Below are 13,000 nucleotides of genomic sequence, written 5' to 3'. Positions count from 1 at the left end.
ACACATTTGAAAATTATGTAAGTACTGAATGTTTCCATGTTATATGTGACCATACACATGAGAGAGTGAAATCCTGGGGTCAAGACCAACTTCTATTCCTGAACTTTCAGGCAAGTACATAAGAGCCTTTTTTTCTTCGTCTGTGAAGTAATCTACCCGTTTTTTGTGAGAAGCAAATGAAATGGTGTATGTGAAAGCACCTCTAGAGCCATAAACCATGAAAGGATTTTGTTATATGAAATTTGTACAGCACTGTTGTTTTTCATTAAGCATATTATGACACAAAAACTTTGATAATGTCATACTTTTAAGCAAACTTCATTTTTCACAAAGCTTTCATATACAGTTTATTTATTTTTTACTATATCTTTATGCCTAAAAACATGAGCATTTAGTTTGGAACTGAAAAGTCTATTAATTAATTTTGAATCATTTCACTTATTTTTCTCAGTATCACTGGCAAGAAAGTAGAAAGCACATCAGCTATTAATAATCACAAAAATATCAGTAACCCTTTTTATACCCTATCCAAATGCTGCTTCTATTTAAATATATAAACTACTCCTACATTTATTTAAATCTTCCTCTAAGATTTCTCTCGGGGCACCTGGGTGGCTCATTTGGTTGGGCATTCGACTCTTGATCATGGCTTGAGTCTTGGTCTTAGGGTCATGAGTTCAAGCTCCATGTTGGGCTCTGCTCTGGGCATAGAGCCTACTTGAGGGAAAATAAATACAAGATTCTCTCAAAATGTACTATAATTTCTAATAATTATTTGTTTTCTTTTCAGAATATCACATTTGTCTTCCTAGTTTATATGTGAACATAGGTAGCTCTCCTCTAATATGTATGTAAAATATCAGTCTATTTTCTTGCCCTTCTTTTCCCTTTCAAATTTCTCCTTCCATCTGCTACCCTCACAGTTTTTCCTATGCATTTCCGATCTACAGCCTAGAAAACAGATCTTTTATTTTCACTTTTATCTTCTCCCTGCTGGTACTGTAAATCTAATAGGCAGTAAATAATCATGAAATTCATTTTGTTTGTTACTTAGGAATAAAATATGGGATTAAAGGATGCCATTACAATGGGGAACCTTCTTGAGAAAAATCCATATTGAAGTTCTGTTAATATTATTGAGAATAGAACATTTCATTATTATTATCATCATTGTGGGGAAAGAACAGTGAAGAAAACTCATTTTGAAGAATTTCCAAAACAGATGTCAAACAACATTTATCTTTGACTTAAGACAGTTAAGATCATTAATATGATTTTTTTTCTTTAGTCATAATAATCAGTAAAGGAAATAGAATAGAATGTGTGTGTTCCAACAACTTGGAGGCAATGATTATAAGTGTAAAATCCAGGTAGCTGATAGTTCTCACTTAAAGTGTATCAATTCTGATTCTATGCCCAGTCCTATATAGTCATTTCAGTGTAAGTCCATATTTTCTCATCTTTATTTATTCAAGAAATTTTTATTGAGTACCCTCTCTGAATTAGACACTTTACCAAGTACCTGGTCTACATTAGTAAACTAAATAGAATACTTTTCCTAAAGATGCTTAAAATGAATCCCTATCATATTTAGTAACTATAATCTGGCCCAATTACAGCCCACTTTTTGATCCAGCTCTGATCAAAATAATGATAAAAATACAGTGAAGATCTATTTCTGATAGGGAAAAACAATCTTTCTCGTTTAATTTTCCATCATTCTTCTTCATTAGGAATTTTAGCAAATTCTAGCAAATTCATGACATTTTACTTATTTATTTATGTATTTATAATGTTTATTTTTGAGAGAGAGGCAGAGTGTGAGCAGGGGAGGGGAGGGAGCAGAGAGAGAGAGAGAGGGAGACTCAGAATCCGAAGCAGACTCCAGACTGAGCTGTCAGCACAGAACCTGATGCGGGGCTCTAACTCACAAACCATGAGATGCTTAACTGACTGAGCCACCTAGGTGCCTGATCAGGCACTGTGCCTGGTCTTTCCCACCCTCCATAATCCAAACCTTCCATCCATCTCAACCGACTTAGTTCCCTACATGCTGTAAAATCTACCCTGATTTGGGTAGATTGGTTTCCCTCACATTTGCATCTATAAAATGGGGATAATATGTACCTACCTCATAACAGTTATCAAGAGCATTCAATGCAATAATGCCTATAGGTGTAATTTCTTCTTTTACTCATAGTTTATCCAAATGGGAGTCATTTACTTCCAGATTTTGGTGTTCCTCTAGATGTTTATTGCTAGTTTGTTGTTGTTGTTGTTGTTGTTGTTGTTGTTGTTTTACTTAATTCTTTTATGGTCTGAGAACATACTTGGTAAGATTTTCATCTTATTGAGATTTGTTTTATTGCCTAGCATATGGTCTTTTTGGTGAATGTTTCTACAGTCTTCAACTGTGATTGTGACTTTTTCAGTATTACTAATTTGCCAGTTTTTGGTTCAAGTATTTCGAATCTGGCAGCTTCAAACTGTCGGTTGAAGTATTTAGGCATTTACACTCAATATAATTATTGATGTTTGTGGTGAAGTAGTCCATGTTGCTGTCTGTTTTCTATTTTTGTCTTTTTAAAAATATTTTTTAAAGTTTATTTATTTATTTGGCAAGAGAGAGACAGAGTGCCGGCAGGGGAGGGACAGAAAGAGAGCAGGGGGAGAGAGAATCCCAAGCAGGCTCTATGCTGTCAGTTCAAAGCCCGGTGCAAGGCTCAGACCCACAAAGTGTGAGATCATTACCTGAGCCAAAACCGAGTCAGATGCTTAACCCACGGAGCCACCCAGGTGCCCCCCCCCCCCCGCCTTTATTAAATTTTTCTGGTACTTCTTCCTTGCCTCTTTTGTCTTAGTGAAAGACATTTTATTTTCCCTATTGGTTTTTAAGCTATAAATCATAATATTTTTTTAAAATGGTTACTCTGGGAATAACAAAATGCATCTTTAACTTATCCGTATCTGTGGATATTTCCATATATCTCTTACCAGTCTTAATTTATTGTTATATATATGTGTAACTCTATAGCCTTATAAACCGGTCGATATTCCTGATATGTGCTGTATTACAGTGTTCTACTTACACCTTTAAAAGTCATCTGTCTTTTAAAGAAATTAGGAGAATAAAGTAAATATATAGTCATTTATATACGTATACACACATGAATATTTATGCACACATGCATATACTTTTTTTTCTTCTGCTGCCACCTCATATACATATTGTATTTAACTTACATACTACTTACTCATATATTATCATTTTCAGATTTCTTCTTGTAATCTCAGTCACCATATAATGTCATTTTCTTTCAACCTGAAGAAGCTTCTTGAGCCTTCCAAGAGTGCAGATATACTAGAAGGGAATTTTCTGGTTTTGGATATCTGAAAAAATGCCCGATTTTGCCTTCATCTCTTTGTTGAGATTCTCTGTGCGTTCATTCACTATTACCATATTTTCCTTTAATTCTTGTGTATGTATTCCTTTACTTTTTGAACGTATTTGTAAGTAAATGTTTTGAAGGTCTTTTTAACTTCTAAATCTAATACACCTGTGCCCATTTAGGTCCATTTTTGTTGACTGTTTTTGCCAAATAAATATGGGTCGTGCTTTTCTCTTTCCTTTTCCCTTTTCTTTCATTGCCGTCCCCTTTCCCTTCCCTGTTCCTTTCCCTTTCCTGCAGTTAAACCTAGAATACACAGTTACCAGTTTTCTAGAATTACTTTTGGATGGTTTCCAGTTTCTTAGCATCTTATTTTTTTTAAGATACTTTTTAAAAAATTATTATCTATAGGAGAGTTAAACATATGTTTTATGCCCCCACCATTGAGTTTGTAATCTGTTATTATATTTTTAATTTGATTGTTTGATTTGTATTTGATTATTTTTCTAATTTCCTATGTTATTTTGATTATTTCCAATTCCCTCTCTGTATTTCAGAGTTGTCTTTTATTTAAGTGTAATAAACATAATTGTTTTCTATTATGTATATAATTGTGATATCATTTGATTTTTATGGATATGTTCTTGCTTTTTTTCATTTATGATTTCTTATATCATTATGTACATAATTATTATTGATCATTTGGTGCTTATTGCCCTTAAAAAATTATTCATGAGAATTATTCATGTGAAGAGCCTTTTTATTTGTTTCTTCCAGATATCTAAGAGTACTGCCACTGTGAAGGCACTTTTAAATTATTGGCTTTAGTTTGCCTGACCACCTAGTAATGCAGATTTATACAGCAAATCCATGTGATGGCCAGACTTGTTATAATCTCAAATGGTGTTGGCCTACCACTTTATTTTTTTCTTTCTGTCATTCTGTGCTTAGAAAGTGTTTTTGTTATACTTTCCTGAGCATTTTTACTTTTTAGTTGAAAGGTCAATCCAAATAGTGCCTTCTACTATGTTATTAAAAATGAATGCCCTCTATGTTCTTTAAGCTCTTTCCAATTTCAAGAAAAAGTCTTTGTAAACATAAATATTTCACTAAGGAAATTTATTAGATTTGTGACCATATAAAAACACATGAAATAGTAAACTAACAAATGCATATTTAATGAATGAGAAAAATATGTATTAAATATAACTATAAAAATAATGTGATTTTGTTTTTTTTTGTTTTGTTTTTCTGATGACTGAAATGGATTTGTATAAAATGGTTGATAGCTAGAGTCATCCCGAAAACCTTTATTATACCAGTAGAATTTCAGCTAGCTGTAGAACAAAGGAAATACAGCTCAGTAAGGAAGGAGTCAGATTATCTAGGTCAGGGGAACAGCAAGTTACTGAGAGGCAGGCGAATATGGTTTAAACATGCATTCAGAGTAGTATGAGGATTCAGTAAAGAAACAAACCTGACTAGTTCTGGTCAAAAGTAAAAGGAAATATTATAGGAGATAGATGAGATTAGTTTACGTTCTGGATATCTCAGGAAACCTTGACAAAAAAATTGGGTAAAACAATAGGAGGCCTAATATAGAGAGGGGAAAAACAGCACCTTTTGAAATAAATTTATTTTCTAGTTGTACACCATTAAGTTAATTTCTAATATGTGCATAAAAATATTTACTCCTCAGTATGTAATGGTACCAGAGTTCTTCCCACCCGTGCCCAGCCTAAAGATTTGACTTCTCTGTATGTAATACGCTGTACCAGTTCCCTTTGTCTATGCTAATTGTTTTGTTATTTTTTTTGGTAGCTCACAGAATATGAGTGGCTCACCAGTCCTGTTTCTTAATCCAGTTTTACTGAGCCTATTTTTAGTAGACATGCCTCATATTTTAACAGGTCTTTGTTAGGGCTTGTTTTCCATATTGTTGTTAGCTTTAAAATCTTTCCTAATGCCTTCATTGGTATTTTAGTGGGAGAGACCAATACTAATAAGATGCCCTTTTAAATACTGGAAACACCTCTTGGGTTTTGAGAGAAACCGTATCTTTATATGGCTTATCTCCAAAGGATCCTAGTCATTTGTTCATTTGAAAGTTATTGAAGGTTTTCTAGGTGTCAAGTGCTTAAAAAAGTTTAATCTCTTGCATAGTAGTGCCAGATGTGCATGGAATGTGTGTGTGGGGGGAGGGGGGAGAGAGACCCTTTTATCAAGATTTATTTTCATTAAAAGGTCACATACTAAATTTTGATGGGTGTAATGTTTGACTTTAAAATTTATGTTTAGCTAGCAATTTTTAGTAGTAGTGCTTCTTAACTTTCATACTGATTATTGGTTATAAAATATGATTTGATTTTTGAAAATTAGGTTTAAAACCAGTTTCACATGAAGTCCTAAGCAGTCTAAATATGAGTTGGGCTAAATCTCAAGTATAGTAAGCACTTTATAGTTGAAGGGCTAGAACTGAATGGCATGAGTCTTAATTCCTGTTCTGTGATTATGTTGGAGTGTTACTGTGGGAAAGTTCATTTCATTATATTGGAGCAGGTGATCAATAAGATACTTTATTTTTATTTTTATTTTATTTTATTTTTAAATTTTTTTTAATGTTTTATTCATTTTCCGAGAGAGAGAGAGAGAGAGAGAGAGCAGGGAAGGGGCAGAGAGAGAGAGGGAGACACAGAATCCAAAGCAGGCTCCACGGCCTAAAATTAATGATATCTCTCTAGAGAGTGGAGAAAAAATAAATACTCTATCTTTTCTCAACCTATATTCTATTCATCTAACATCTGGTGAGGATAGTGAAGCCAAAATTAGCTCTTTCTCTTTGCATTCAGGAAATCCATAAGGCAGCTATTGTTAAAACTTATCCAAACTTATTTGTAATCTTATGAATTATTATCAGTAGAAAATATGGCTGGATTATGTATGTGAAATATAAAACCATGCTCAGGAATATGTAAAAATTTTGACTTTTAAATCTGCACTACTAAGTGAGCATCATTGGGTGTTTCTTTTTCTATTAATATTTGTTTGGCATTTAAAATCTTAACATTGAAGAAATTTTTTCCATTTGACCTTTTTTTCCCCTGTGAACTGAGTAAAGCTGTTCTTAGTTTATTTTAGCAGTGCAATATCTGAGCCAAACTTTTAGTATACTAGTTTTGAGAGCGAACGTATTTTGGGAAACCTCTCTCTGAGATGATGTATTTTAATCTATACTCTCTCAATTTGAGTAATTCAGTACCTAATAAAAAATTGCTCATTTCAGGGTATGGGAGCTTTTGAAATGCTAGTTTACAATCCATAATCAAAAAGTGATGTTGATAAAATATTTTTTCATTATTTTAGTATAAGCCGCCTGCACTTAAAAAGTCAAATTCTCCTGGAACTGCACCATCAGGATCTTCACGATTACCACAACCAAGTGGCACTAGCAAAACTGTTGTAGGTAATGAGCTCCATAAAATAATTTGACTTTTTTTGGGGGGGGGGGGTAGAGATGGAAATTAAGAGAGTGTTCTGTTTTGGATTATTAAAATAGATTTATAATTTGGAAGAGATGCGGAGGATAAGTAATTCTTTGTGGGTAAAAATAAAGTAATTTTCAATAACTTCTACTTAGGATATTTTTATAGTACTTTTTTTCCCCACCTTAAATGTCTGTCCTTGATATTTTTACTGATACATAACCTGTCAGAGTCAACCTGTCTGATCAACCAAGTTCTTTTCTTGATTCTTTAACCACAGCATTTTCCACTCATTTCTATATGTACTGCTCTAAACTTGACAGTTGTCCTAATAGACACGTTTAATGGTTTGAAGAAGATATTGATTAACTGAAGTGTACCTTTATTTATACATAAATTGTAATAAAGGAATATGGAAATTTTAAACGAAGGATGTTATATGTTGTTCTCTGGAAATTTCATTAAAAAAAAAACATTTTCTTAGTTGATAACTTGTTTTGATTTATTGCCACAAAAATTCATCGTGACTAAAGCATCGTTTTCCTTGTCAGATTCTCTGTTTTATGTGATTTTTCTCTTTCAGTCTGTTGTTAAAACTAATACCTTTTTTATTATAAGGTGTGCCTTCAGGTAAAGCGTCCTCAGTTAGCAGCTCTTTGGGAAGCAAACTTCAGACCTTATCTCCCTCCCATAAAGGGATAGCAGCTCCTCATGTAGGGTAAGTCAGTTTGAATTTAATTGATTAGTGATATGTGTGTGTGTGTATGTGGATATATATATATATATACATGTATACATATGTGTATGTATATGTGTACGTGTGTGTGTATGTATGTATGTATGTATGTAAGTGATGCCAAAGTTTTATGTTTAGATAATTGGCCTTTTTATTAACCTTGATTTTCTTTCTAAATTTCATTTGTCTTTTAATATATTGCTGTTCAGGGGCACATACACTACTGTTCAGTGTCTAAATTAGGATTATCATTTTGCAAAAAAATCTAGTAGCATGTATCAAGAGCCCAAAACACATTTCATATATTCAGTTGAATAATTTTACTTCTGGGAATCTAGTCTAAGGAAATCATTTGAAATACAGAAGATTTTTGTAATAACCATTTTTTATTAAAAATTATGTATCAGGCACTGTGCTAGACATTTTTCACATATGTTTATTAAAACCACCCCACCATCATAGGATGAGGGGATCGGAGAAGCAAAGTAATTTGCTTGAAGCCACACAGCTATTAAGAGTTGGAAGCAGGATACCAATTGGAGTCTCTTTGGCTGTAAACATTAGTTTCTTTTCATATGGTTTTATTACAACGTAAAAAAATAAAATCAAACCACCTAAGTTTCTAGCTTTTGTTTATATAGAAAATTATGAAAATCTACACAGGGATATTATACCACCATAAACTGTATATAAATTTTAAGGAAATGATTCTATTTTTATAGGAGAGGAATGTAGGATATAAACTCCATGTATACTGTGATAGAAGCTATAAAAATGCATGTAGACAAAATATGCTGAAATATTAACAGTGGATGATTATTTCTATTTAGTAGACTTGTTAAATACTTTTTACCTTTCTACAGTCTTATATACATGGGTTTTAAGAAAGTAGTATAATTAAGCTTTCCACAATTATTTTATGTTAATGTGGGAAAGTTTTGTTTGTAACACCACAGATTTTAAACATCCTCCTATCTTAGTAGAAACTCTTTTTCTCTCTCATTTTGATAAATCAGAAAATTAAGGGTTACCACATCATCATTAGAATGAGAGCTTATGGGGCAGCTGGGTGGCTCAGTTCGTGAATTCTCTGACTTTGGCTCAGGTCATGATCTCACAGTTCGTGAGTTCGATCCCCACGTTGAGCTCTGTGCTGACAGCTCAGAGCCTGGAGCCTGCTTCAGATTCTGTGTCTTTCTCTCTGCCCCTGCCTACCTCGCTCACATTCTGTTTCCCCCTCTCTCTCTCAAAAATAAATAAACATTAAAAAATTTCAAAAAAAATAAGAATGAGAGCTTATGTCTATACAGATACTAATAAAGTTGATTTAGGAAATATAACACACATATTTTCAGATATGGGTTATCATTTTTGTTTTTAATGTAGGAAATATATAGAGAGTTATCTATAAAGTAAGAGTAACTAAGTAACTATCTCCCTCCAACTCCCTAATTTGGACTACATAGAAAGCACAAAATCTAAATTAAGTTAATGTAAGTATCATTGTAGAAAAAGAAAAAGTCAGCTAACAAGATCTGATTAGTTACATGTTTTTTCTTTTTATTGTGCTTCCATAAAGAAGACACAGGCTATCCTTAAGAAAGAGACAGGTTATCAGTAGAACAGGTGGTTAAAAAGTAGGAAGTTTGGTTGTAAAAAAAAATTTTATGATATTTTTTTGTTTCTCTATTGAATTGACTCAGATAATTTTTAATTAAGGTGTAGACAGTAATATATGCATTTTAACTTTTACAAAGCTTTTTTTACCATATCACAGAACTGCCTTCCATGTTGTGTTATAGTTTCATTTACAGTTGTTCATGAATTAAAAGCTCATATTTTTTTTTTTTAATTTTTTTTTTTCAACGTTTATTTATTTTTGGTACAGAGAGAGACAGAGCATGAACGGGGGAGGGGCAGAGAGAGAGGGAGACACAGAATCGGAAACAGGCTCCAGGCTCTGAGCCATCAGCCCAGAGCCTGACGCGGGGCTCGAACTCCCGGACCGCGAGATCGTGACCTGGCTGAAGTCGGACGCTTAACCGACTGCGCCACCCAGGCGCCCCAAAGCTCATATTTTTTTAGTGCCTTTCCTCTCCTACTAGTAATTTTATCTGTTGGCAATATTAAGTTGTCCTGACAACCTACCCTGTATTCTTAATAGGGCATGTTAAACTGGCAGGTGTAATGAAAAGGGGCACTGAGTTTGGATTAGAAAGTTAGGCTTCTAGATCCTACTTTGCCACTGAATAGCCATATAACTTTGTGCATATCTCCTCTGTCTCACTCAATGATCTAAGAAACTCTGATCAACATTTATATAATCCTGAGGAGAAAATTTGTTTTTACTAACAATTAGCAAAGACTTTGAGCACAGTAATTTTATAAATTATGCACTGCTTACAATGCCATGAAGATTTAAAATTTCTGGTTGTCTCACATGGTATTAAACTGTCAAACATAACTGTATCAATGTCAATTGTCCATTTTATATATAGTCCTTACATGTTAGAAGAATGTTTCCAACTACTGCCAGAGAGCTTTGGTGTTTGCTTGTGGCCAGTATGTTACCATATTAACTGGAATGTTACTATATTACTATATTAAGTAGAACCATTCATTGCTACCTATTTAGTGTCAGAGTTCATTTTTTTTTTTAATTATTGAGTGTATTGTTATTTATTGATTATATTGATTTATACTTTTCCTTTGCTAGATCGTAAGCTCTCTGGCCAAAGCTCATGTGTCTGTCTGTTTTGCTTACAAATGTAGCTATAAAATGTAGTTTAATGCCTGGCATAGAGACAGATAATAAATTTTTGGTGAATGAATGAAACAAAAAATGAAATAATAAATTAAATCCCTTATTTGTTAACCTATTGGCACAGCATAGAACCATGGTCCTGATAGTGGTAGGATATTACTTGAAGTTTGTATGGCAATCATTATTTCCATTGGCAAAGATGATTCAGGATTGAGTAAAGGTAGAATTAAGATATTTGGTTAGCTACGATGTTCAAGAAATTGAGCACCTTCTGAGGTTAATGAAACAATCATTTCCGTAGCTTGGGATTGTTTAAATAATGCCTTGTTATATAATCTTGATTGCTACCAGCTTTAATCATGTATAACAGTGATGTGTAATATTTAGTGGATATTGGACTCATACTACAGAAAAATTTTATCTTGGAAAAATTCTCATATATTTGGTAATTAACTTCTAGATAATCTGTGGGTCAGCTGATTTTATCAGATTTTTTTTAAAGCAAAAACTATTCTCAATGGAAAAATGTTCCTTTATTGTAAAAGATGATTATCTTTAATCCCAGGAAATTTTAGAAGTATGATGAAATGCAAAGCTTTTAAATAAATGCTGCCACATTTGAATTGTGTCACAGAATGTACAGTCATGCCTTGAGGTTTGTGCTTTCATAATGGCTAATTACCAGCTTAAGTGGATATTTTAGCCGATAATTTTCAATAGGTAAAATACCAAATATCAAAGACTTAACTTCTTTTCAGTTACTATGAAAAATAGACATTTACTTTGGAGATAGGCTGTTATACATGTAGTGAAACTAGAGCAATGGAATGCATGTAAGGAGCATTTTTTAATAAATTGAATTTGGTTTCCTTTACTTTAATTATATTGATAAAAGTAAGAAACCGATATCTAAATTTTAAGTACATTTTTGTAGAAGTGGAAATAGGCCTTTCTCATAAGCCAAACTTTTGATATGTGTGAATTGATTTTGTGTGGAACACTGTAAATTTTTATGAATTTCATTGTCATTTATTACTGATCTAGAAATGCCTTAAAAAACCAGAATTGCAGAGTTCGGCTTCTTATATGGACAACAGTGATTGAGGCTATTGGTTTAGGGAAACTAACTTTGCCCTATGTATAGGATTTGATGAGTTTAGGGTCAAAAATAGAAGTATAACATGCTTAAAAACTTGGAGTGCCTCAGAACATCATAATTTTGGGAGTCTACACAGACACAAAATACAAACCGGTAATTTTTCCCAATATTCTTTAAGAAGTCACCTTTTTATTATACCTACTCTGCTTGCTATAGTGTTAAAAGACTGAGTGATTTACATATTTCCTGAGTAATTTGCTCTCATGGTATCAACAATAAACAAGGACCTTCTAAAGGTTAATATTTATTTCAAATTAAAACCTATTTCAGTAGGTTGATATCATTGCCAAATATTTCTTAAGATGGGAATTCATACTCAGCTATGAATATTATGAAAAATTGCGAAAGTATTATTCCTTTTTAGGTACACTCCTTATATTGTGGCAGTTGTATGCAACTACAGATAGTAATTTTAAATTAAAAAGTCCTGGTCAAAATTACAGTTTAGTATCTATAGAAGTGTATCATTAGCTTGGCAAAAAGTAATGTATACTTGCCTGGGATTATAAGTAATGTAGTGATACCCATCGTAACCCTTTCATATATGGTAAAACTTTAAAAATCATCACTGAGATCTGCTTTTCATTTACATTTTCAAAATCTTAAAATACTGGCATCCTCTCATATATGGAGTTTTTATATTTTAGATCAGGTAGTCTTCTTGAACTATGGCCTGAGAGCCAAATCTTGCCCACAACTGTTTTATTGGAACATGGCCACACCATGTATTATGTATTGTATTGTCTGTGGCTACTTTCATGCTACAGTAGTGCAGATAGTATTTGTGACAAAGATAGCATGGCCCATAAGGCCTAGAATACTTACTGGTTGGCCCTTCATAGGAAAAGTTTGCCATTCTGTATTTTAGAATAAGTAAATTATCATAGTGATTAGACATTTATAATTTGAAAGTATGGATTTTAAGGATTCTTTATTCCCAAAGTTAGAACTTTTTTTTTTTTTTCGGTCATGTGGAATATCTGGAAACTTTGACCATTGATTAGAGGTCCATGGAACCAAAGGATTTTTTAACTTTTACTAACCCAGCACATTTGTGTGCTTGTATTGAAAGAACAGTGAGAAATTGAAAATATACTTTCATGTTGACTCTGATGAAATCTAAGTGCCAATTTAATGGCATATCCTTGAATTTCATGTGGGATTGAAACCGTATGTTATGTGTATCAGGTTGCTTAGTCTGCACTAGATGTATGCTATGTGTGTGCGCTTAGTTGACTTCAAAATATCATCTTCTGTTTTCCTTAGCAGTAGCAAGACTATTTCTACTGCTGAATGGATTAGTTTATTTCTACCTTAATTTCTTTTAGCCCTTGGGTATATAATTGACATCACCAGTTGGAACCTTTAAAAGAAAAATAGCATAGAAGCACTCTAAAAACATTGATACTGATAGTTCCATAATGGATTAGTATCAGATTGAAATTATATTGCTCAAACTTTGTGAATAAT

At 32.9% G+C, this 13,000-nt stretch overlaps 1 protein-coding gene across 2 annotated transcripts in view; it reads left to right on the top strand.

Moving 5' to 3' along the window:
* Positions 1-13,000, top strand: part of ZC2HC1A (zinc finger C2HC-type containing 1A) — a 50,615-nt gene that overhangs the window by 22,683 nt on the left and 14,932 nt on the right. For both annotated transcript variants that reach the window (XM_045454820.1, XM_045454822.1), the window contains exons 6-7: positions 6,753-6,852; positions 7,490-7,589. In XM_045454820.1, the coding sequence (XP_045310776.1) occupies positions 6,753-6,852; positions 7,490-7,589 (200 nt within the window). The remainder of the gene's footprint in view (positions 1-6,752; positions 6,853-7,489; positions 7,590-13,000) is intronic.

Source organism: Leopardus geoffroyi, chromosome C3 (assembly GCF_018350155.1).
Source record: "Leopardus geoffroyi isolate Oge1 chromosome C3, O.geoffroyi_Oge1_pat1.0, whole genome shotgun sequence".
NCBI classification, from domain to species: domain Eukaryota; kingdom Metazoa; phylum Chordata; class Mammalia; order Carnivora; family Felidae; genus Leopardus; species Leopardus geoffroyi.
Note: the sequence above shows the minus strand (reverse complement) of the source record. Positions and strands in the feature narration are given on the sequence as shown.